Source organism: Heptranchias perlo, chromosome 4 (genome assembly GCF_035084215.1).
Source record: "Heptranchias perlo isolate sHepPer1 chromosome 4, sHepPer1.hap1, whole genome shotgun sequence".
Taxonomy (NCBI): Eukaryota; Metazoa; Chordata; class Chondrichthyes; order Hexanchiformes; family Hexanchidae; genus Heptranchias; species Heptranchias perlo.
In genome coordinates, this window is record NC_090328.1 from 58,271,709 (window position 1) to 58,296,088 (window position 24,380).

At 39.3% G+C, this 24,380-nt stretch overlaps 1 protein-coding gene across 1 annotated transcript; it reads right to left on the reverse strand.

Annotated features, from left to right (window-relative positions):
• Nucleotides 1–367: 367 nt before the first annotated feature.
• On the reverse strand, nucleotides 368–22,310 carry LOC137320954 (cysteine dioxygenase type 1-like). Its single transcript, XM_067982982.1, has 5 exons — nucleotides 22,041–22,310; nucleotides 13,873–13,950; nucleotides 11,603–11,757; nucleotides 3,778–3,947; nucleotides 368–804 (listed from the first exon to the last, which is right to left on the reverse strand). Exons 1-5 carry the CDS (start codon nucleotides 22,208–22,210, stop codon nucleotides 775–777), a joined length of 603 nt encoding a protein of 200 aa, XP_067839083.1. The 5' UTR covers nucleotides 22,211–22,310; the 3' UTR covers nucleotides 368–774.
• Between the last annotated feature and the right edge of the window lie 2,070 nt (nucleotides 22,311–24,380).

Sequence of the window (24,380 nt, forward strand, 5' to 3'; positions counted from 1 at the left end):
TCTAAGGCAGCATTTAGTGCAAGTACATACACACACACATTATGTACTAATAGTTCATTACACCAAAATGGATGATTGTACTCTATTTTCTTTATCTATATGCACTTTGTATACAGGACATTCAAAGTTTATAGTTTATTAAAGTAACTACCAAAACATCTAAAAAACTATTATGGTTTATCAAAATATATGTATACACATTTTATAATTGCTTTCAACATTATGAAATGAAACCAGTGAAGGTTTCAAGCCAACATGTCAAATAAAATCAGTACATTTACAGCTGTCTAGTAGCAGCAAAATATATTGCATAATTTTACATCACAAAATGTAAGCTAACCACAATAACAGTCTCCAAATGCCAAGAAAAGGAACAATATTGGCACTTTATTTCAGAATTGAAGAAAAATGATAATGTGGTAAACACTAGGAAATCCAGTTAGCATTAAAGAGGACAGTCTTCATACAGCAGTGGCACATTGTGACAAATTTACAAAGTGATAGATTTATTGAAACACTCAGCTTGATCAGACATTAAACTCTCTCCTCTTCCCTCCCTCCCCCAAGCCAAGTAAGCAAAACATCTTCAGTCTGATGATTAAGTATTTAAAAATGCACAGAAAAAAGATAATAGTTCAGATCAGAATTACATGTTTCTCTTTCTCCCTTCCCCTCAGAAAAAACAAAGACATCTACAGCTTCATGTCTCTTGCAACATTATATGAGCACATTCAGAAATTCCACTGAGCTGGCCTGGTAGCTCCCACAAATCGATCAGTTGTTTTCTTGAGAAACAGCCGTCGCCTGGAAGTTGTAAAAACAAAAATTAGAGAGTGACAACTCGTTACACTCCAAATGGTTAAAAGGTTTGTCCTTTCATTCACAAATAATGTATTGGGCAACACAAACCAGTAGCAGTTTAAACTGTTTTCCTGAAAACAATTGGTAATGCACCATAAGTTATTAACCTCATTCTTTAAGGGTCTGATTAATGATTAACCCAGAATTTAAGGGTTTAGTCTGATTATTTAAGGTAATTTGAACCATTTATTTTCCACATTAATTATTTAAATACTTAATCATAAGTACACTAATTCAATTTGGGACTACATAACATTTGTTGTGACAACTGCAACTCTCGACAAATACCTCAGTAACCCATGTTTGGAACCAATTTTGTAGGGACAGCAGCTTGTGTAAAAGCTAGATCATGTGCATTAAACTGTTGCAAGAGTTATTTAAAGTTCAATAGCACAATGCAAGCTACTGACAAGAAACAAACTGGAGCCAGGAATGGGCCTCAACATAGTGTGGTTCAGAGTGCAAGGGGGGGTGGGGGGTGTCACAATTTGTACTGCCTAGTAGATAAACTGAACACTATTAGGATTAAGTGTTGCTTTGCAAACCCAGTTTGTTGTAACGAAAAAAAAGTGTTTTATGGACTTATTGTGGAAAGAAAGCTTAATTTTCCCCCCAGATGCTTTCCAATTACTCATGCTCTTCACAACTGCAGAAGAAACAGGGTCTTCATTGTACTGCTACAGATTTAGTAGCAACAATAAAGTCTGCTGACTATAGGGACCAGTTAAACTCACAGGAAGAAACAACTAGTGAAGTGAAAATTTGCTGTTTTTAGTCTCAAATATTCTAGTTTCCTTGCATGCAAAAATACAGTATCACTGAAAAAAAAGCCAAGGACTTACTCTACAACTGCTAGAATAAGTTGCTCTAATGTCAAAGTGTCTTAAAGAGAGATAGTTGACACTCCTCAGTGTGTAGCATATCTTAGCAGCAATACAGTATTTCCTAGTCCAAATTGGTCATGAGCAGAAAAAACAAATCGGAATAATTGGATTAGAATGGGTTCAAATAAACAAACCATCTCAATGTAATGGACATCAGAACAAGTAATCAATGTATTTTTCTGCCCCTCATTTTTTGTGAGCAATTAACATTTCTGGTATAGATATGGTGTACATTTTGATCAATTTGCTGTGAAATCCAAAATTGGGAACTATTTTTCCACCCTCACTATTTAATTCATATATTTACAAGTTTAAAAATCAGATTGCTGGATTCCAACTTATGAAGGATTAGCCATGGTTGACCAGCCTGGTCATATTCCAAACATCTCTACAAATAAAGCTGTTACTCATGAATAATGGTTTCTGGCATCATGGCAAGGGACAACATTTGTAGGGTGTCTGGGGCTATGATGGTTTTACTGTCCAATGCTTATAGCGGGTGAATCGAATTCACACCAATACAGTGCAGACTACTTGCAATTGGAACTGAATCAATTTTGAATGTACATGGGACCACACATCACAATGCTGTATTTTTGAATACTGTGATCAGACATCACATTTTCTTTACAGCTAGTAATGTACCTAGCCACAAGTTTATTTTGGAAATAATGGAAAAACCTACAACTACTTGCATTCATATAGCACCTTTAATCACAGGAGTGTTATCAGACAAAAATTGACATTGAGCCAAAGGAGGAGATAAGTGAAAACATGATCAGAGGTAGGTATTAAGAAGCTTCGAGAGGTGGGGAGTCAGAGAGGTTTAGGGAGGGTATTCCATAGCTTAGGGCCTAGATGGCTGAAGTAACTCCCTCCAATGTCAGGGACAAGGAAGTGAGGGATGCACAAAAGGCCAGAATTGGAGGAATGCATCCTTCTTGGAGTGTTGTAGGGCAGGAGGTTATTGAGAAAGGTAGGGGCAAGGCCATGGAGGGAACTGAACATGAGAATTTTTTAAAAAGTTAGTGGACCGAGAGCCAATCCTAAGAAAAGAAAATATATAGTTAACCTTCAGCCCACAGTAAATAAAAAATAAATATGCAATGAACAAAGTAATAGACTGAAGTTTTAAAAAGGTGAATCATTCAACTCATCAGGCCAGGCAGTTTCCACATATTACTGCAAAATACAATCTGCTCACCTATGGAAAACAGTGTGCCAAGATTTTTCAACAATGCTTTTTCTGACACAGTTGAATGAGCCTGACTAATTTCCTGTGGGGGCATAATTGGGAAGTTACACCCAAAATTACACCAATTCATACTCCCATTTTGCTGATGTCTAGTTACACCAAATTTCCTACCAATCTAACATATGGTGGAACATAAATAGGAATAAACAAGCAGAAATCAGCATAAACAATTGGGGCCCCGAGGAAAGAGCTGAACTTACTTTTTTTTTAGTATGAAAATTACAGCTTCAGGCCAACAAACCATCATTCATGCACATTAGGCATAGCATGTTTAAGAACATGCAAACACAAAAACCTTTCAACTTTTAATGTGACAATACCACTGATGCCACGAGAATGCATTCATTCAAAGAAACTGAAGATCAGTGCAGGTCTCAGTGATTGATTAAAAAAAATCACAATAATCAGATAAATGACTGTTTCCTGCGGTGCCTAAAATTCTGGCCTTAATCTTACACCTGGTTTGCACTAGTATAATTGCAGGAAATGTGTACGGCTCCTTAGCCTAGGGGCGGAGCCATTATAATGAGCCAAGATGCATTCAGCCATAGGGATCAATAGACAGGTGCAAGAATGAGGAAATTCGGGCATAGCATAATTACGTGTGTAACACACTTGCAACCAAGTCTTTGATCTTAAGTCAGGTATTTGCTTTATGCCCTGATTACACATCTGAGCACAAATACACAGGACATTCCACCAAGATTTAGTACTGGGCACAATTTCTTCCATTTACACTGCCAAATAGACTAGAAGACAAAAAAAAACTTTACTTACAATAGGAATTCTTTCTCCATATTTGCTGAAGAAAGTAACTCTCACTTTCTTTTTGTGCCCAGTTCTTTGATCAAAGCAGTTGCAAGAGTCAAAGGGAGGACTGTACAAGTGAAGGCTGACCGCCACCTCTGTGTGACTCACGTTTTCAACTCTGTGCAAACCAACGGAATCTAAAAAGCCAAAAAAGGAGCATGTGATTTAGATACATTGTTGGAGGTTTTTGTTCTTGCACAAATTGTTTTAGCTTCAAGAAACAGAAATCATGCAATTTACTCAGAGAATCAAATATACAACCTTTATTGACTTCTTTTGAGCAAACAGGACATTTTTATTTATTGAAAAAAGCCATTTCACTAAACCTTCTTCCACTTTAAGAACATAAACTGGTGGCCATAATTTTCCAAATAATTTCAACTTGAGCAACAAACTAGAACCTGCACTGTCTGGACTGACTTCTCATCCACTAGCTTTACTTGGGGGGAAAAAAAATCTTATGACCAAGAATCCCAAAATTCACAATTAAGGAAACAGATTCACCAAAATCTATTTGCAGCAGTACCAAGGGATTCTCACATTGAAGGTTTGTAAATTTGCCTTTCTATTGGGCCCTGTAAATGTTATCCAAAAAAATGCACCAGTTGCCTTACTGCATAGCTTGATCATATGTTTCATGCAGCAATGGATTACTGCAACTTTATACTCAAATAGTGAATTTAACTGAAGCTAGAGATGTCTACCCAATAGGTTGCAACTAGACTCAAGTGCATCTACTGGTAAGTTTTACCATTGAGCAAGATGGGGCACAGCATGAAATTGAGGCCACTGACATTCCACATAAGACTAAATGCTGCCACAGCCTTGTGGGTTGGGTATTTAATTTTTTTAAAAATCTGGAAGCAGCATTTGTTCCCTTTAATACCATTCTCAGACATTAGGAACTATGTCAGTTACATCAAACAGCTTTAAAAAAAAGCCCATGCTCAGTATTTCCAATATTTAACTGTCAAATTTTCAGAATGCTGTTACTACAATTAAAATGCATTGTTTCACCTTCAGCAAAAATTTTTAATTATTCATGTTAAATATGGCAAATCCACAGTGAAAGGAGAAGTGTGTTAGAGTAGGGACAACTAAAATGTAGACAACTTGTAGGAACATGTTGAACCAAAAAAAGTTTCAAAAACAGGAATTAAACAGCCCAAGACCCCAGTCCTGTTCATTATATTCCAAAAACAAACAAGCTTACTTGTTGTGACCAAGACTTTCCATGAGGATTAAGCAGCAAGCAGTCATGAATCAGCATCTTCTGCTTAGTAAGTGTACAAGCAGAGCTTGCACATACAAAACACCTCATCTGTCCACGTTCGTAAATTCAGCGAGAAAGCAGTCAGGGTGAATGAGTGGTGCCCATGGCCCCTCAATTAGTCAGTTCTGGTGATGACATTACATCAATTTAAAACCTCACCTTTGGAACTCCTAAAGGAGAGTTTCAGGAAGGTGAAGCAGCAACTTTCTCCAGCTGGTTTTGGACTTTTGAACTATCCAGGTATTAATTCAGTCCTAATAGCACATACGAAAATCAATCATTCCATACATGCCAGGTTGTAGGACTAAATACAAATCTCAATGAAAGCAGTAATTTTAAGGCTCACTTTTAAACTTATGATTGTAGTAAGTTGCAGGAAGTGAACAAATGAACAGGTATAGTTTAGAATACCACATAGCATTACTAATGTCTAGCAGACAAGTACTCTACTGTACCAATCATAACCTCTCTTGGGATAGTGATTTATGCTGAATACTCTTCAATGGGGCCAACAGCATCACCCAATAATATCCATTTTACAACAGGAACACAAGGTGGTGGCAACAGCTATATGGAATTATACAAGCAGTTTTCATGTAAAAACAATTGAGGAAATGGTGGACCCCAGAGACAAAGACAGGCAGAAAGGAAGGAAAGAAAGGGAAAAGAAGCAAAGAGAAGAGCAATTCCAGAGGACAGGGTTGTGCTAACCATAATATTTTTATTAACACTGCTGCAACAGATTGGCCTGTTAAGTTAGCCATCAGGGAAGCCTGAAAATGCCCAACTTTCACAGAAGTAAAAAGCTATCTGACAAGAGCTGGAATTAACACATGGATAAGTCAGTGCCTTAAAGAACATTCATATTCAAATTATATACCAATGTAAACATAATCCACTCCATGTGGAAATCAAATTATGAACTTAAACTCAAATGATCTGTTGCCAACACCATATTTTTGGCAGAATGTGTCAAACAGAATGCTATACTTGCTGGAAAAACTGCAAAAAACAGTATACATTGCAATTTAAACTAGAAATGAATAAATCTCCTAGAACCAGTGAATTGTAAATGTTAATATCCCCAGCAATGGATAGCATTTAACTTGAGGTATGAGGCACAATCTCAAACTGCAGCAGGCCAGTAGAGCTTCAGCAGCAGTTGGACAGGAGTCTATTCCCCCTCCAATTGATACTTGTGACATGAAAAGTAGAGTTTGATTCTTGAGTATTTGGTGCTAGTTGGAGTTCAGGCTAACATTTATATAATGGATTGAACAGAAAACCATCCCAAGCTGCATCAGGGATACAATCAGACAAAAGTGGACACCAAGCCACATGTTGGACAGGTTATGGAGAGCAAAATTAGGAAGGGAGGTGGGGGACTAAGGAGGTGGGTGGCAGTGTTCCTTAAGTATTCTATCACTGTGCTGGACCACAAGGATGTCTGGGGGTGGGGGAGGGGAAAGAGGAGAAAGGGAAGATTGACAAACAGCTGAGAAAGAATTTTTTTAAAAAGGCAATAATATGACATGATTTTAACTATCAAGATAGATGAACAAAAGTGATGTATGTGGACAAAGTGCTTTTTACAATGCATCCAGAACAGTTTCCTAGATCAGTACATTTCTAAGCCAAGAAAGGGAACATTTGATTTTGTTCTGGGAAATGAAGTTGCACAAATCACTGATGAGAACAAGTGGGAAATAGCAACCACAAGAGTTAGGTTCAATGGAAGAATAGAAAAAAAGAGGCAAAGATAAGGGTGCTGGACTGGAAAAATGTAACGTTCAACAAGATGAGGGTTTTGGCCCAAATGAACTGGGCACAAAAAAAGTCAAACAGGTAGACAGATTAGCAGTGGTAAATCTTCAAATGACATGGATTCCTATAGGACAAAGGTGGTACAAAGGATAGAGTTCTGTGGATTAAGAAATGAAAATTAAATTTAAGGGAGGAATGTGGTAAAGTTAGGGTGAACAAGGAGATTAGAAGGACTAAAAGTAAATATAAAAATAGACCAATAGACAATATAAAAAAGGAAATAGTAAGGGATTTTATAAGCATATTAAAAAAGGGCAGGAGTACTCAGGGATGAAGGAGGGAGTCTAACACAGAAGATGATAGCATGGTAGCAATATTAAAGATATTTTGCATTGGTTTTTACAAATTGAGGACAGCAATGTAAAGGAAGGAATCCATAGTGCCATCAAGAGATACCGACTCAGATGTTCAGTTCAAGTTCCACTAGAATCAGTCAACTTCAGACTTTATCACAGCCTTGATCCAGATATGGATGCAAGAGCTGAACATCAAAGGAGTGAGAGTAGCTGCCCTTGATGTCAAGGTGGTTTGTTGGAGGCCAATCATTGCAGCCCAAGGACTGGATAGGCCACAGAATACTGTGTCAGTTCTGGACACTATTATAGAAATGACATTAAAACTAAAGACAACATACAGCATAGATTCACCAAGATGATGCCAGGGATGGAAAACTATAGTTGCGAGGAGATACTGGGACTATTTTCAATAGAGCCGAGGAGGGTAAGGAGATTTAAAAAAGGTTTTTTAAAGTTATGAAGGGTCTTGATAGTGAATAGGGAAAGACTATTTCCTCTGGTTGGGGGAATCAGTGATAATGGATCAATTTAAAATAGCCACTAAGAGAATGAGAAGGGTTAGGGGAAGCCCCTCTACACAGGTTATTCAAGCATGGAATGGCTGAGGCATAGACCATTGTTTCTTTTAAAGGAAAATTGGATAAATGTTTGAAGCAGATGACTATACAGCACTTTTTTGGCAGGGGGAATGGGATTAGTTTTGTAATGATATAGCAAAGAGCCAGCACAGACAATGGGCAAAAGGATCTCTGTCCTCTATGGTTCTCAGATTTGTAATGTGCTGACCATAAGCCCCGATGAATGCTGAAGAGGCCCAGCTAGATTTCAAACAGGTGGCCCCAGTTTTTTTTTTAAAAAGTGGCAAAATAAACCTAAGCAATGACAGAGGCATACATAACATCCTTTAAAGTCTGCTTTTATCACTGATTTAAAATACTGGTTTGTCATTTCTTATCATTATACCCTAAAGTTAACTGAAAATCAGAGAAAAATAGTGATCACAAAACTAGGGCTCTAATTTACTGACATTGACAGTCAGTAAATACCAGATTTTATTTTGATAATTAAATCTCAATTAAACAAGCAGCAGACTAAGTAGATACAGTCAAGCTAAATGACAACCCACAATTATTCATAGTTTACAGACACCACTTTTAAAAAGGACCCTATGGCAGTTCCAAAAAAAACTTTAGGTTTGAATTTAAAACTGAAATTCTCAGTTTCTTTTGGGTGGTGGATCAGTAAAAACTTTTTCCTCCCAAATTTCCCACTCTTTTCTTACCAAACACCAAGTCCAGAGATGTGCAAACATCACATCCTTAATGTCAATATGCACACTGAAGAGTCTTGATGACTACAGATGTGTTATTAACTAAATGGATACACCAGAGATTGCAATATACTGTTCATAGCACATACTACATTTTAGTAATTACTTCAGATTTCTGAGACTTAAATGGGTGCTTCAATATAATGGTGCTTTAAGATTTTTTTCACTGTCTTGACCCCCTTGCCTTTGTGCATCAGCAGGAAAATGTGCAAAGAAAGTTAAGCTATTTTAGCAATCACCATGTTGCAGCACACTAGTCCACCCACTGTAAATGCTGTACAAAATAGACAGAAATTCCCCAATCACAGTGACATCCCAAGCAGGTGATTGAAAGCTCCATAATGTGCATACTTAGATTTCCAGAGAACTTTTATAAAAAGTTCCACATAGAAGAACACTAAAGCCTAAGCATTGGATAATAAAAAGGTACAGGCCAGTAATGATATGAAGTTGGTTGATGGGTAGGAGGCAGGTAGTTTTGAAGCAACAATGTCAAAGTGACTAGGCAAGTTAGAAACTCACCAACTGCTGTAGAAATGAGGCCTGTGCTATTTTTAACTGCTGGACCTCATTAAGGAGACCCAAGCTTTGCTTGTGGGGCCCTAAACACTCCTGGCCCCAATAAAAAAAAACTTACCTTTCTAGGCCTCTTCAGGGGCTGATCCTCTTCTGCCCCAGGTTGACCTGGCAGTAAAGCTGCATCAGCATCCCTGCTCAGGCCTTAGTTAAAATTTCAGTTGGGTCCAGACCTGACATACTTACCAGTTTTGGGCTGGTGTCCTCACCACCTGCTTAGGAGAGTAGGTTAAAGTTGTGAACAGCAGGATCCTGGCAGCTCCAGGGCAGGTTAAGTAACTCAATTGTAAACAATTTTACAACACCAAGTTATAGTCCAGCAATTTTATTTTAAATTCACAAGCTTTCGGAGGCTTCCTCCTTAGTCAGGTGAACGATGTGAACATTTTTTTCACATCGTTCACCTGACGAAGGAGGAAGCCTCCGAAAGCTTGTGAATTTAAAATAAAATTGCTGGACTATAACTTGGTGTTGTAAAATTGTTTACAATTGTCAACTCCAGTCCATCACCGGCATCTCCACATCATAAGTAACTCAAGGCATTTTAACTGCCGATTCATCCAGTTTCCACCAGGCAGGTAGGGTTAAAATTGCCCCTCTGAATTTAGAAGCAATACAAACAGGTCAAGTTTACTTTTTGGGGGTTGGGTGTGTAAGGAAGCGAAAAGATAACAGGAGGCCAGTTGCATTTGAGGCAGCAGCTAAGAATCTACAAAATGATTTTAGATAAGCTATGTAGGTGGACAGAACAGTGGCCAATGACTACATTTAATATGCAAATGTTGTAGACAAGGATGATGTGTTAATAGTTAAGGGTGGAGTTGAAAGATCCAGCAGTATTAGTAGACTCAACAAATGCCATGCCCAATCACTGCAGAGTAGCAAACAAAGAACTCAACAGGCAAAACAATAGGATTACAAATCAGAGGACATCATGCTTAAACTATCATGTGCTGGCAGACTACCTTGAGCACTGAAACCAGTTTTGATCACTGAAGCATAGGAACCCTGGAGGTAGTGCAGAGAACAGCCATAAGACTAAGCTTTAGCATCAGAGGACCGAGTCACTGGAGCAACTTGGGAATTTCAAACCAAAAAGGTGACGACAGTGAAGATGGGAGATAGTAAGTGGTATTAAAACAGTATATGCAAAACACTTTCAAATGAACCCAGGATAGTATGACAAGGAGGCACAGGTTCAAGATAGTGAAAGGCAAATGTAGGAGTATCAGGAGGTTCTTTAGAGTGAAGAGATGGAAGATTGTTTGATAGGGGAAAAAAATGAAATTAAATAAACATGCTGTGATGGGGGAAGCTGTGTGCTTTTTGGAAAGAAAAGTTAGGATGGTGGCATGGCCTTCCTCATGGATTATTTAACTTTTATGTAAGATGAATATGCAAGTTCAGGAACTGAGCAAAGCACTGTTAATATTTTACCATTACTATATTTATCAACATCCAGATTTTAAACTTTGATGCAGTATTCTTCTGCCGTTATAGCAAGTTTAATAAATTAGTGTCAAAAATAGGAAGTGCAGGAGGTGCCTTCCTCCCCCCACTAAAATGGTGGTGGTAGTGGGGGTATGGAATAGATTACCAGCACAGGTGGTGGATGAAACCTTAAAATGAGCTTCAAGAAATAAACAGGTTTGTCAAAAGAGATTTAGGGTTATTAGAAATGCACTAAGGGAATACTGTGCAAAGGCAGACTAGACAGACCAATGGTCTTCTCCTGCCTGAAACTGTTATGAAATAAAGAAGAAAGTACAACATGCAGTTAGTTAATAAATGGCTTTGGACACATCTGTTGATTTGTACACTTCTACATAAGTGTTCTTGCTGCATTTGCTCTTAGTATTCACAATTAAGTTTTGTAATCAAAGCATACAATTACCTTGATCAGAGATTAAGAAAAAAGGTAGATAAGCAAAATACCATGGATGCTGGAAATCAAATAAGAACAAAATGCTGGAAACACTCCATATATGTGTAAACAATTTTACAACACCAAGTTATAGTCCAGCAATTTTATTTTAAATTCACAAGCTTTCGGAGATTTTCTCTCTCCACATATACATCCGTATATGTGGAGAGAGAAAATCTCCGTATATGTGGAGAGAGAGAAAAACAGTTAACATTTCACATTTCAGGTCGATGACCTTTCATCAGAACTGAAAGAAGTTAGAGGTTTAACAGTTTATAAGCAAGTACACAGCCAGGAAAAAAAGACTGGATCCATCTTTTGTTTCTTGATTACCCCATCATCCCTTTTGTCATTTAATCACTCCTGCACTCCATCCCATCACAGACCTTCTCTTTTGTTCTTCCACCACCCCCCACTTCCCTGGCTCTGTGTACTTATAAACTTAAATCTAACAGTGAAACAAGATGGTCACAGAAAATTTAGGGAACCTAGAACATCAACTGCAAATTTGATCTTCAGCCAGTACAGCTATATATCCTTTGAGATTTATTTGAATATGGAAGTCTCACCACAGATGTAAGTACACTGGTTTTCTTGCAGGATTGACTCAGCTTTCTTAGACAGTTCTTTTTTTTCAGCATCAGGCCAATTGAAGAGTGTTTCCTTTAATTGTCCCTGAAGCATTTTTAAGAAGCAGTGGGAATCAGCATGATCATGGATACTGCTATAATGTGGAAAAAGAAAGTGAGAAAGTCAGGAACCTTCAAATACTGGTTCTATTTTAATTTTGAGCTTGATAAAAACACTTATTGACAACATCATGAACATTAGTGCACACTGGGCTTAACACAAGTCATCTCATTTTTCTCAAAGCTGGTTGCATTTTAATTAGGATCTTCTCAAGCAGCTTTCAAAATTACCACACCTTCAACCATCACTCAAAAATGAGAGTGAACAAACAGCATATTAATAGTGTATTGGAACACCTATACCTTGTGGTATAAAAGTAGGGCAATAGGATCACATCTATGCTATAGAGGTACAGTTGAGGCCAGGCACTTTCTATTGAAGAGGGGGGAAGGAAAGGAGAAAAGAAAGCCACACTGGACTATTCACTCATACTTTTTCCAGAGAGGCCACAATGATATTGTCAGAAACCTGAGAGCACATCACTAGTCCACGAATGCTCAACACAGGGTAGATTCACAGAAGATATTGATTACTTTCGAAAAATGAAGTCAACCTCATATGAGGATGTAACTGGTAGAGATAAGGGAGAATCAGTGGATGTGGTTTATTTTAATTTTCAGAAGGCTTTTGATAAAGTCCCACATAAGAGGTTGGTGTGCAAAATTAAAGCACATGGGATTGGGGATAATATACTGGCATGGATTGAGAATTGGTTGGCACAGGAAACAGTAGGAATAAATGGGTCTTTTTCAGGGTGGCAGGCAGTGACTAGTGGGGTACTGCAGGGATCAGTGCTTGGGCCCCAGCTATTCACAATCTATATCAATGATTTGGATGAGGGAACTAAATGTAATATTTCTGAGTTTGCTGACGAAACAAAACTAGGTGGGATCGTGAGTTGAGAAGGATGCAAAGAAGCTTCAAGGTGATTTAGACAAGTTGAGTGGACAAATACATGGCAGATGCAGTATAATGTGGATAAATGTGAAGTTATACACTTCAGAAGGAAAAACAGAAAGGCAAAGTATTATTTAAATGGTGATAGAATGGGGAATGTTGATGTACAAAGGGACCTGGGTGTCCTTGTACACCAGTCACTGAAAGAGAGCATTCAGGTGCAGCAAGCAGTTAGGAAGGCAAATGGTATGTTGGCCTTCATTGCAAGAGGATTTGAGTATAGGAGCAAGAATGTCTTACTGCAGTTATATAGGGCCTTGGTGAGACCACATCTAGAGTATTGTGTGCAGTTTTGGTCTCCTTACCCAAGGAAGGATATACTTGCCATAGAGAGTGCAGCAAAGGTTCACTAGACTGATTAATGGGATGGCAGGACTGTCGTATGAGGACAGATGGGTTGACTTGGCCTGTATTCACATGAGTTTAGAAGAATGAAGGGGATCTCATTGAAACATAAAATTCTGACAGGGCTAGACAGACTGGATGCAGGGAGGATGTTTCCCCTGGCTGGGGGTCCAGAACAAGGGGTCACAGTCTCAGGATATGGGGTAGGACATTTAGGACTGAGATGAGAAGAAATTTCTTCACTCAGAGGGTGGTGAACCTGTGGGATTCTCTACCACAGAAGGCTGTGGAGGCCAATATTCAAGAAGGAATATATTCAAGAAGGAGCTAGATAGATTTGTAGACACAAACAGCATCAAAGGGTAAGGGGAGAGCAGGAATATGGTATTGAGAGAGGATCAGCTATGATCATACTTAAATGGCAGAGCAGGCTCAAAGGGCCTACTCTTGCTCCTATTTTCTAAAAACATTCCAAAAGCAGCTAAGTATATGCAATTGCCTGCTTTACAATTGACTAGTGATTAAAAATTAATCATCTGACATTCAAAAATGTTGTCCAATATAAATTAGTTAGAAGTCAATAATTATAGGAATTACTCCTTTAAACCTTCTGTTATAACACCTTTCCTGGAAGGCTACTTTCCATCTATCTATAGATAGATATTTTGAATAGGAAGCCTCAATCATGAGGCACATTACGTCAATTATGAAACGGATTTAAAAAGGACTGCCAAGTTTTATTTAAAATGAGAAAAGCAAACCTATGATGCAGAAAAGATGTAAATGATAATGAAATATTAAGTCAATGTAAGGAAAAGCTCATGAATCATTTAGTTAAATATCTCACCTGCCATGGCCTTCACCCCAGCACAGTACCATCAAGTTAAACTTTCCATTTCCTTGATCAACAAGATTCCTTGTGTACCTGTAAACAAAGGAGGAGCCATTTGTAGCTAAATTATAGTGCTAAAACCAAAAAGGTCCAAGTTAGAAAAACATATCAGTCTGTTTATAAGCCAAAGAGAACCACAAAAGGTAAATTCAAGAAAGACCGACTATCAGTCATTAAGCTCAACTCTACCAATTTTGGGTTGGATGTACAAGACTTAAAAGCCTAGATTTTCCAGGTTGGTATTAAAATATTAAAGTCAGAAAATCTCAAAGTTCAAACTTAAATAGATGTACAGAATTTGGGATTTAGTTGAAATGCAGGTCAAATGCACAAGTCAACATAACTTCCCATAAGGGCTTCAAGGATCTGTGTCAGATCAGATTCCACACTTAGCAAGTACCCAATCCTGCCCATGGAACCACAAAGATATCCATTAGAAATGAGATGTTCCCCACAAGTGGATGAAAAAAAGTAAAAGTATATGTACCTCCCCATTTTGTAATATTGTATTGACCTTAATAACATCCTTAATTGCAAAGATTAAAGATGAATCATCAAACATTAAAAATTACAAATATTCAATACAAATGAAGTTAGAAGCCAATAGTTATCTTAAGACCTGCTGTCAGAAACCCACAAGAAAACCCAGAGGCATGAGGAACATGTGTAATATGGTTGGGAACAAAAGTTTAATCTTAAAAAAAGTGGAGTTTTTAAATATATACTTTTGATCTTCAAAAATGCTACTGCAATAGAGTTCTAAGTTTAAAAAAATTGAAACCACAAGCATCTGCAGCAGAAAAGCATTTGCAGTAATTAGAAAGCTTTTTAGAAAAGGTTACTGGAGAAAGTTCTTTTGACAGCTGTACATCTATTACCTCTGTTATTGAAGTTATTTATATAACCTTAGACCATTTGGTCTTGATAGCAATTACAATGCAGGAACAAAATACGACAGTGTTTACAGAGTGACATACAAAGAGGTTTAGATAGCTGAGCAGGCAAATAGTACCTAAAAGTCTTTGGTCTATGGGACAGCTGCCTTTCAAAAGACTAAAGGGATTAAAGTACTATGCAAGTTAAACAAGGGCTGGGGAATGGGTTAGAGAAGTAGCTAACATTTATCTTCTAGATATTTCTTATACTTGTAAGGATTAACTTCATTGTAGTTATGATATCCCTCCCACCTCTTCACTCGAGATGTTTATTGGGAAGACCAGATGCATTCTGAAGCAACGCCATTCATTTTTTAATGGCACTGAATTAGTCAAGATATTTTTGAGCCAGAGTGGTGTCTGACACATAAATCCATCACCCTGTTTAACAATCTCCAATTCAACCCACATTTAGTTTGTTTGCATAGTATAAAGTTAACACTCTCCCTGTAAGGTCACATCCCACCTTCTCCAAGTCCAGGGTGCTTAGGCACAAATTGGCAGAGCCATAGTTTGGGGCACCACCCCAACACCAAGTGGGCACAAGGGTACTGCTGGATTTTAGCTAGTAGCTTACCACAACAGATAACTGGTAAGCCTTCCATTGCCTGTCCAGCTGGGATCACTACACATTAGGGCTTTGGCCTGTAGGGTTTCCTGGTGTGCCCCTATGGACAGGTTTACCACCACCCCCCCACCCCACCCAATTCAATTAGTGAACTGAGATGGCTGGTCAATCATCAGCACTGCCCTGTATAACTAACATCCCTGGCTCCAGTATCAGATTATCAAATCTGCCACATGGTTGACTTGGTCACTAGTTCATCATTAGAGAACTGACATGGGTAGGCAACTAGTATCAGGGGCTGCTCAGGAGATAGAAAAAATCCTGGGAACTATAGACAAGTTAGCTTAGGTAGGAAAGATATTGGAATGTTTTACTCAGATAATAGAAAAACATCTTGGGGGTGATTTTAAACCCAGGTTTAACAACAGCATATAAAAAAGGACAAGCTTCCCACTGGGAATGCAAAGTCTGAAAATTTTGCAGTTGTGACCCAAAAAAACTATTTTCAACTCACACCCACCCATTCTTGGGGTTTAAAATCACCCCCCCCCCAACAGTAACTGAAAATATAATGAATAGTCAGCATGGATTTCAAAAAGGGACACTCATGTTTGACCAACCTTATTGAATTATTTGAAGTAACAGAAAGGGGAGGCAAGGGTAATGCAGTAGATTAACATACATGGACTTTCAAAAGGCCTTCGATAAGGTGTTGCATAGTAGATTCATGACTAAAGTCAGTATGTGGAGTCGGGGGCAGTTAGCAGAATGGATAGCAAACTGGCTACAACAGAAAACAGAGCATTGGGGTTAAAGGTAGTTACTAATGCTGGCAGAAAATGGGAAGTTATAGTCCACAGAGATTGGCACTGGGAACACTTCACAATTTACATAAATGATTTGGACTTGAGAATCGGAAGTACAATATCAATCTTTGCAGATAACACCAAATTGGTGGTGGGGGGTATAGTTAATAAGGAGGAAGACTGACAAAAAAATACAAGACGACATAAACGGCAAATTAATTTCAATTTAGGTGTGAGGTGGTGCATTTTTGTAGGAGTAGTAAGGAGGCCACCTACTCCTTGGAAAATAAGAATCTAAACAGGGTACAGGCACAAAGGGATCTAGGAGTAGATTCACAAATCACTAAAAGCAGCAACACAGGTTAACAAAGCCATAACAAGTGCAAACAAAGCACTGGGGTTCATTTGAAGAGGAATAGAATTCAAAAACATTGAACTTATATAGAACCTTGGTTAGACCACACAAGAGTATTGTGCAGAGTTCTGGCCCCCCCCCCATCTCTGCAATTTTCTCACATCTACCTCAGATCTCATTTCTGTAGATATTTACACTAAACTTCTATTACTTGATTGAGATGATGTAACATTCTTCTGATGCTTCCTCATACACATCTCACTTTTTTTTTTATCACATTAATATGTCTGTCCATTTCATTTTTCAATTAAGGATATGCACCCAAATACAGATGCTGACTGACTGCATTGCCAGCCTTTTCTGTTCAATCTCCAGTATCTGCAGTATTTTGCTTGTATTTTAAACAATTTGTTGACAATGTAAATATAATTGATGAAGCCCAGGAGTGCCACAGTACTATGCAGCCATGCTCCATTTATCATTTCCATATTAGATGACTCGAATCTCCATGTTCCAATTAGTTGTGAAATTGAAATTCCTTTGCCCGAGCCACCGACCCCCGTCATGCCCTTCCGAGCCACCGGCCCCCATCATGCCCCCCTTCCCCCAACAGAGCACTTTCCTTCCCTCCTCTTATACCTGCCCTGGTATGTGCAGGAACTGACTCAGGAATCTCAAACATGCCTTTTGTTGAATTCTTCAGCCAGACTGCATTATAGCTAGATAAGAGAACATAATCTGTAAAAGAACAGGCCATTGGAGTTTAAAAAATAAACTAAAAGGCTTAGGGTGGTGGGGGCATAGTGTACCAATTTAAGCTGCTTTTATGATCTAATAAATTTAGCCACTTTAGGTTAACATGTTAACCTCAAGACTAACAGACAAGTTATAAGAGAAATCATTAAATTGTTTGGGATCATGAGCAGAAGGAAAATAGTGATGGAAAATATCAATTGCCCATTTTTAAGGGTGAACAAATGAAGGGCAGCATGAGAGTTGGGAGGCCCACAAGATGCAATCATTGACTGACTTAACTGTTGGGCCAGAAGAGATAGTAGCAGAGATATTCCTGTACATTACTCCTTTATGCTTGGAACTAAACATTCCCCAGGGGCAGAATTCCATGACAATGGGTCTCCATCCCTATTACACTACCTCCTCTCTCCTCCAACCCCAAGGAGGGAAAGTATTTACACCCACTGTAGTCACAAGCATGGTAATCAGGCAGAAAGAGCCAATCCTTGCCTTCTTTCCTTGAGGTTTGCTGGAAGGGTGCCCAGACACAAGGGTGAAAAAGAGTTGGCAGTAGGCCTTGCACAAGTCCTTCCTCAGATCAGAAGGTTAAGTTAAACAAGACAAAGGATGCCCAAAAATTAAGTGGAACTTTTTTTTCCAGCCTCCCCATAGATCTTCGTAAGGAGGTCTGCTGGCTGCTGTTTTTGGATGGCAGTCAGGAGATCCTAATGCCAGTGACTATGGCTCTATTTCTGGCTGCAAGCCACCCCATCAGGAGGCAGACTGACCTAAATCTGGAAATACAGGCAGGTTCAGGTCATTGCAGGCTGAGCACCTTTCAGTTCTACCTCATGCCCAGGCAGAGGAGGCCGGAAAATATACTGATTTAGTAATTAGCAATGAGCCACGCCTGATGAGTGTACAAGAGGTGGGGTGATTGGGGGAGAAAACAAATTACATTTTGTATAACTCGATTTGAACTGTCCCAACACACAGCCCTGGAGCACACCTCATTACCAGCCCCATGCCCACTGCTCTTTCCTCTCTTTCTCCTCCACACACCCACCCCCCAACCCCAAACACAGACCACAATTCCTCCAACATGTTTACTACCCTTTGGAAATATTTTTTTTAAAAAACCCATCCAAGATTTGCCTCTTAAAAACCCATTAAAATAAATATACAATGCTGCATATTTTGAATACCATAGCAGAGGTACTCAGGTTCTGACAAGGATGGAAGCAGCAAATTTATTCCACCAAAATATTTTGAGTGCCAGGAAAGCAAACTAAGTTTACATGGCATTCAGTCTGCAGACCAGCAGTTTTGTGAATCTCTATTGAACAGTCTCAAAAAGAGTTTTGTTTGCTGCTATTGAAATTAAGATCAAGGCCACATTTTAGAGTGCAACTATAGCATCAGTTTTGCTTTGCAATGTTGCCAGAAGTTGTAGTGTAAATATGAAATCATGGTCTGACCCAACTGCAAGCTTGCACAACAACATAAATGAACTTTTCTGCTCTAAGCTTCATTCTTCAAGTGCTTTGAACATGTGTCCAAACAAGACATTCCAAAATTTCATGTTAAAGTTTAATTGGGTGAGAACATACATTTTTTAAAAAACAATGACAAATAATACATGTACATGTTGAACAAAGCTAGGTCATTTAATAAAAGTTCAACATTTGACTTCTAGTAATTCATGAGCAGTAAACTTCATGCAACTTTATTTTGAGAATGTAATCTAAATTAAGTATAGGAAAACTGGATTAGAATAAAAAGATTACAACTGTAAATGCCAGAAGTCTGAAATAAAAAATACTGGAAATACACAGGTCAGTCAGTAACAATAAAGAAAAAAGAATAAGATTTAGAAGTAGATAGCACTGAAAGATACCATTCAACCTGCAATGCATTGGCTCTCAGTTAACAATTTCACACTATCCCTGCTCTTCCTCCATATTCTTTCAAATTATCTTTTATATTTATCCCTTTCAAAAACCACTATGGATTCTGCATCTACCACTGTTTTTTGTCAAGTATTCCATGACTTAAACCTAAAACAAAAAAAAAAATCAACTTCTCCTTTTGGTGATCTTAAGTGCAGTCTCTATCATCAATTCACCAATACATGGAGATAGTTTCTCCACCCCCCCCCCACCACCACCACCACCACCACTTTACTTGATGAAAGCTCCTCAATTTGATTATCAGGTCTCCTCAACTTCAATTCTTTTTAAAAATTCATTCATGGAATGTGGGAGTCACTGGCAAGGCCAGCATTTATTGCCCATCCCTAATTGCCCTTGAGAAGGTGGTGGTGAGCCACCTTCTTGAACTGCTGCAGTCTGTGGTGAAGGTTCTCCCACAGTGCTGTTAGGTAGGGAGTTCCAGGATTTTGATCCAGCGACGATATATTTCCAAGTCAGGATGGCGTGTAACTTGGAGGGGAACAGCAAGTGGTGGTGTTCCCATGTAGCTGCTGTCCTTGTAGGTGGTAGAGATAGTGGGTTTGGGAGGTGCTGTCGAAGAAGCCTTGGTGAGTTGCTGCAGTGCATCCTGTGGATGGTACACACTGCAGCCACTGTGTGCTGGTGATGGAGGGAGTGAATGTTTAGGGTGGTGGATGGGGTGCCAATCAAGCGGGCTGCTTTATCTTGGATGGTGTCGAGCTTCGAGTGTTGCTGGAGCTGCACTCATCCAGGCAAGTGGAGAGTATTCCATCACACTCCTGACTTGTGCCTTGTAGATGGTGGAAAGGCTTTGGAGAGTCAGGAGGTGAGTCACTCGCCACAGAATACCCAGCCTCTGACCTGCTCTTGTAGCCACAGTATTTATATGGCTGGTCCAGTTAAGTTTCTGGTCAATGGTGACCCCCAGGATGTTGATGGTGGGGAATTCAGAAATGGTAATGCCATGAATGTCAAGGGGAGGTGGTTAGACTCTCTTATTGGAGTTGGTTATTGCCTGGCATGAATGTTACTTGCCACTTATCAGCCCAAGCCTGGATGTTGTCCAGGTCTTGCTGCATGCAGGTACGGACTGCTTCATTATCAGAGGGGTTGCAAATGGAACTGAAAACTGTGCAATCAGCGAACATCCCCCTTTCTGACCTCATGATGGAGGGAAGGTCATTGATGAAGCAGCTGAAGATGGTTGGGCCTAGTACACTGCCCTGAGAAACTCCTGCAGCAATGTCCTGGGGCTGAGATGATTGGCCTCCAACAACCATTACCATCTTCCTTTGTGCTCAGTATGACTCCAGCCACTGGAGAGTTTCCCCCCTGATTCCCATTGACATCAATTTTACTAGGGGTCCTTGGTGCCACACTCAGTCAAATGCTGCCTTGATGTCAAGGGCAGTCACTCTCACCTCTGATAATATCTACACCATAACAGTAACTTAATTTTTCTCTTCACAGACAGACCTGCTATGTATTGCCAACACCTTTCAATTTTTAATTCAAATGCAGTCACTCAATACCAAAGAGAATCTTTAAAAGCCAAAGAAATGGAAAAAGAAAAAAGTTAGATAAAAGTTGCAATTAAAGTCAATTGTTTTATTAATTTTATTGAGATATAACTTTATCTTGCACTGAATTCAATGCAAGTTCCTCCTCTTCATTTCCTTCCCCCCCCCCCCCCCCCACAATCCAACTAGTTATCAATGGTGCAAATTTACCTGATCCTCACAACCTTTACCACAAAGTTAGCAGAATCATTGTTTTAAATCTTGCAGTATCACAATGCCCTCCCCACTGGAATTTTGTGGGTACTCAGTAAAATGAGTAAAGGCAAAAATTGAACAAGTTGCCTACTAAAGATTACAGAATGAGAGGGTGGGGGTCAGGAAGCGTCAAGATCCCTTCTTAAATGCCACTTCAATCACCATGTAACAATCTATTTTAAAAAGTTGGCCTAGTATTGTTGATCTGTGCCCAACATTTGCCAAGTGTCTTCATCTGTTCCCAGTAGGTATTGGCAGGCTGAAGGGAAAGTTGTACTATTTTGAAATTCTGTTTTGTACAACCTTCCACAATTCTAGTCCGAGCCACGAATTCCGATCAGTTACCATGAGCCAGATCGCAACGTGTTAGCAATTTAAGTTTAATACACGTTCCAGAAATACCATAGTACAAGACTTTATTTAAAGGCAACTCGAGTTTAGCAACTTTGCCTAGCGACTAGATTGGAGAATGAAAGGTCGTGTCCATGGACACTAAATCCTCGTTTCAAACTATTGTAACATCGCGTGGACAGAAAACTTAGTCTCTTTTCGAGAAATGCATTTAGCAACTGATCATGAAATACAAACAAAAATGAGGCGCCACCGATACAAATAGACCCCCGACCCTCAACAACCACCCCTCCTCCCCCCAAGCGTCGTATGCGTGTCGATTTTCTAAAGTTACTGAAGCTTAAAGCTGTAATATTCCTTCACCAATTTGGAGCAAATCAGCGCGGAATCCCTGCAGATTTGTACGGAAGGAAGCATCTTCCAAAGGGTCCCACAGCAGTCTGATCAACGCTTATTGATCAGTTGCAGGCCTTCCCAGGGATCAGTCTCTATTAGAGTGGTATAACGTGGGCTACATCTTCCCTCACTGTTCACCCGTTTAAGCCTCTGCTTGTATATAACACGGGCTATACTTCCCCCAACCCTAAGTTCAATCTTCTACCAATGATACAACGCCGTTCTCTCCTCCCGCTACCCAACCCCTCACCTGTACTGGTCAAACTTGGCGTATTTCAGCCATTCGCGAGGGTCGCTCTGGTAGGATTCCAGCAGACTCTGCACCTCGTCCACATCAATCTTGTCATTGGCGAAAATTTGGTGCAAAGCCTGAATTAAATCCGCCAGGTTCTGAGGTTTCTGCATTTCAGTCTGTTCCATGGCCAGAGGCGATTATTCAAACACAACTGTTCCCGTTTGCTGCTTAAAAAGCCAAACAACTGCTCCTCCCCAACCTCAGGCAAGCAGCTGACTGTTTGCTTCCTGCTATTTATACAATCAATCAAAGCGCTGGGAAAGGACCAACGGCGACTCAAGGGGGATTTTAATTACGTTCGTTGAATAATTTATTTTTTCCAACTTTTAAATACAACGCGTGGAAGTGATGTCAACTGATAAGGTAATATTATTGCACACTGTGATATATAATTAAACAGTTATCTCACTTGGCTAAGTGAATGAATAACCCGCACACAATTACCCCCTTTGGTTTATGAAGAGCGATTTCACCGTGAATACTGGCAATCGAGATGATTTAGATGTTTGTTACATGTCTCCAATGGTACTGGGAAGTCGTAGAGTATGTGACACACGATGCATAACTACAGCGTAATATTCTTATGCAACAAGATCCCGGGAAACGGTAAACACTGTTATGTAAGAAATGTTTTGTTGTTTTCTTCTGTGGCCTGCTTCCTGGCCTCTGCAGTGTTAGTCTTAATTCAGTGTTATAGAATGTACAGCATAGAAACAGGCCATTCGGCCCCACAGGTCCATGCCGGTGTTTAACCTCCACACCGGCCTCCTCCTTCCCTACTTCATCTAACCCTATCATCATATCCTTCTATTTCTTTCACCCTTACGTGGGATATAAGTGGGTTTGTTGCTCCTTCTTTACCTGTGAGAAAACACTTCACCTTGGAACAATCAGGTTAAAATTGGAAATAAAAACAGAAAATGTTGGAAACACACACAGCATCTGTGGAAAAGAGAATAAGGTCAGGTTGATGTTCAGGTCAATGACTCTGTGTCAGAACCTGCTGAGATTGGGAACTAACTGGGTGGGGAATCACAACCTTGAACCATTGTACCATTCCATGATACTGCAGTAACATTTCTGTAAAATGCTGAATTAAAAAGTGCAATATTTCTGTACAAATACCACACAACAATATAAGTTTTACAATAGCTTGATTACACTTGCAAACTCTGCTGCTATCTCTGGATGAAGATGGGGGTACTTTGACTGTTTATTATGCCGAGGAATAAAATTCAGATAATAAATACAATGATTATAACATTGTATTTTTGTGCAATTAAATCCCGATGAACAATGAACAGGTAAGAAATTAAATGGTGTATCAACATCTCTCCAACTCATTTTAAAAATATTTTTTCATTCATCTCCTCATTTTTAGTTATCTCACTCCCCTTAGGTTGACTTGTGTATTGGTCTAGAGTTTAATTTCACCAGCCTGATGTCAATACATGGGATTTCCTGCGAATTTACTCGTTGGCAGACCACATTGGGGTTTCCACATTGGAAAGTGAGGAGGGGGCAGGGTTCAAAACAGAATCAAAACATTAGGAGAGTTTTTAATGCTTTTCAGTAAATTGAGAAACTGCTTCCCTTCTATAACAATGCAGTACAGATTTGAAGTTGTGGCCTTTGAAGTTCCAGACACTTCAACATAACAGTTCCCCCGCATTACTGCAGTGGGAATCAAGGTGTGGGAAGGATTAAGTACCAAAGGGTATGCAAAATTTAAATTTTCACTCCATGGTTTCTCCTCTTTTCACTTAATTTTCTATAGCAGTTTTAAACATCACACTCAAAATGAAGGTTCAATAAAAATCAACATGGTTGCTTGGAGACAAGGGGCATGATTTTAACCCTGAAGAACGGATGGGTTGAGGGTGGGGAGGGGAGTAAAAATTTTAAAACTTTGGGGTAGGAACAAGTCCCGGCTCCAATGCGCCGAAAAATGAGTTCACCCAGACGCATCTGGGTATGTGCACACTTCGGAAACCCAGAAATCTCGCCAGCAATTAAAACCGGCTGAATGACATTTAAAGGGGCAATTAAGATAGAACTTAAATCAATTACATTTGTGGGGATTGAGCCAGACAAATGATTTTAACACTGCCTGAACGTGTTTCTCATGGCCTCTGAAATACGCCATGGAAATGGAACATAGGAACATAGGAACAGGAGTAGGCCATTCAGCCCCTCGTGCTTGCTCCGCCATTTGATAAGATCATGGCTGATCTGTGATCTAGCTCCATATACCTGCCTTTGGCCCATATCCCTTAATACCTTTGGTTGCCAAAA

Excerpts from the sequence above, each read along its gene's own strand:
- LOC137320954 (XM_067982982.1), bottom strand. The coding sequence starts at position 22,210 with ATGGAACAGACTGAAATGCAGAAACCTCAGAACCTGGCGGATTTAATT. Across the intron at positions 13,951-22,040 it reads GCCAAGTTTGACCAGTACAG|GTACACAAGGAATCTTGTTG; the intron begins GTGAGGGGTTGG and ends CTTTGTTTACAG. Across the intron at positions 11,758-13,872 it reads TGGGGTGAAGGCCATGGCAG|CAGTATCCATGATCATGCTG; the intron begins GTGAGATATTTA and ends TCCACATTATAG.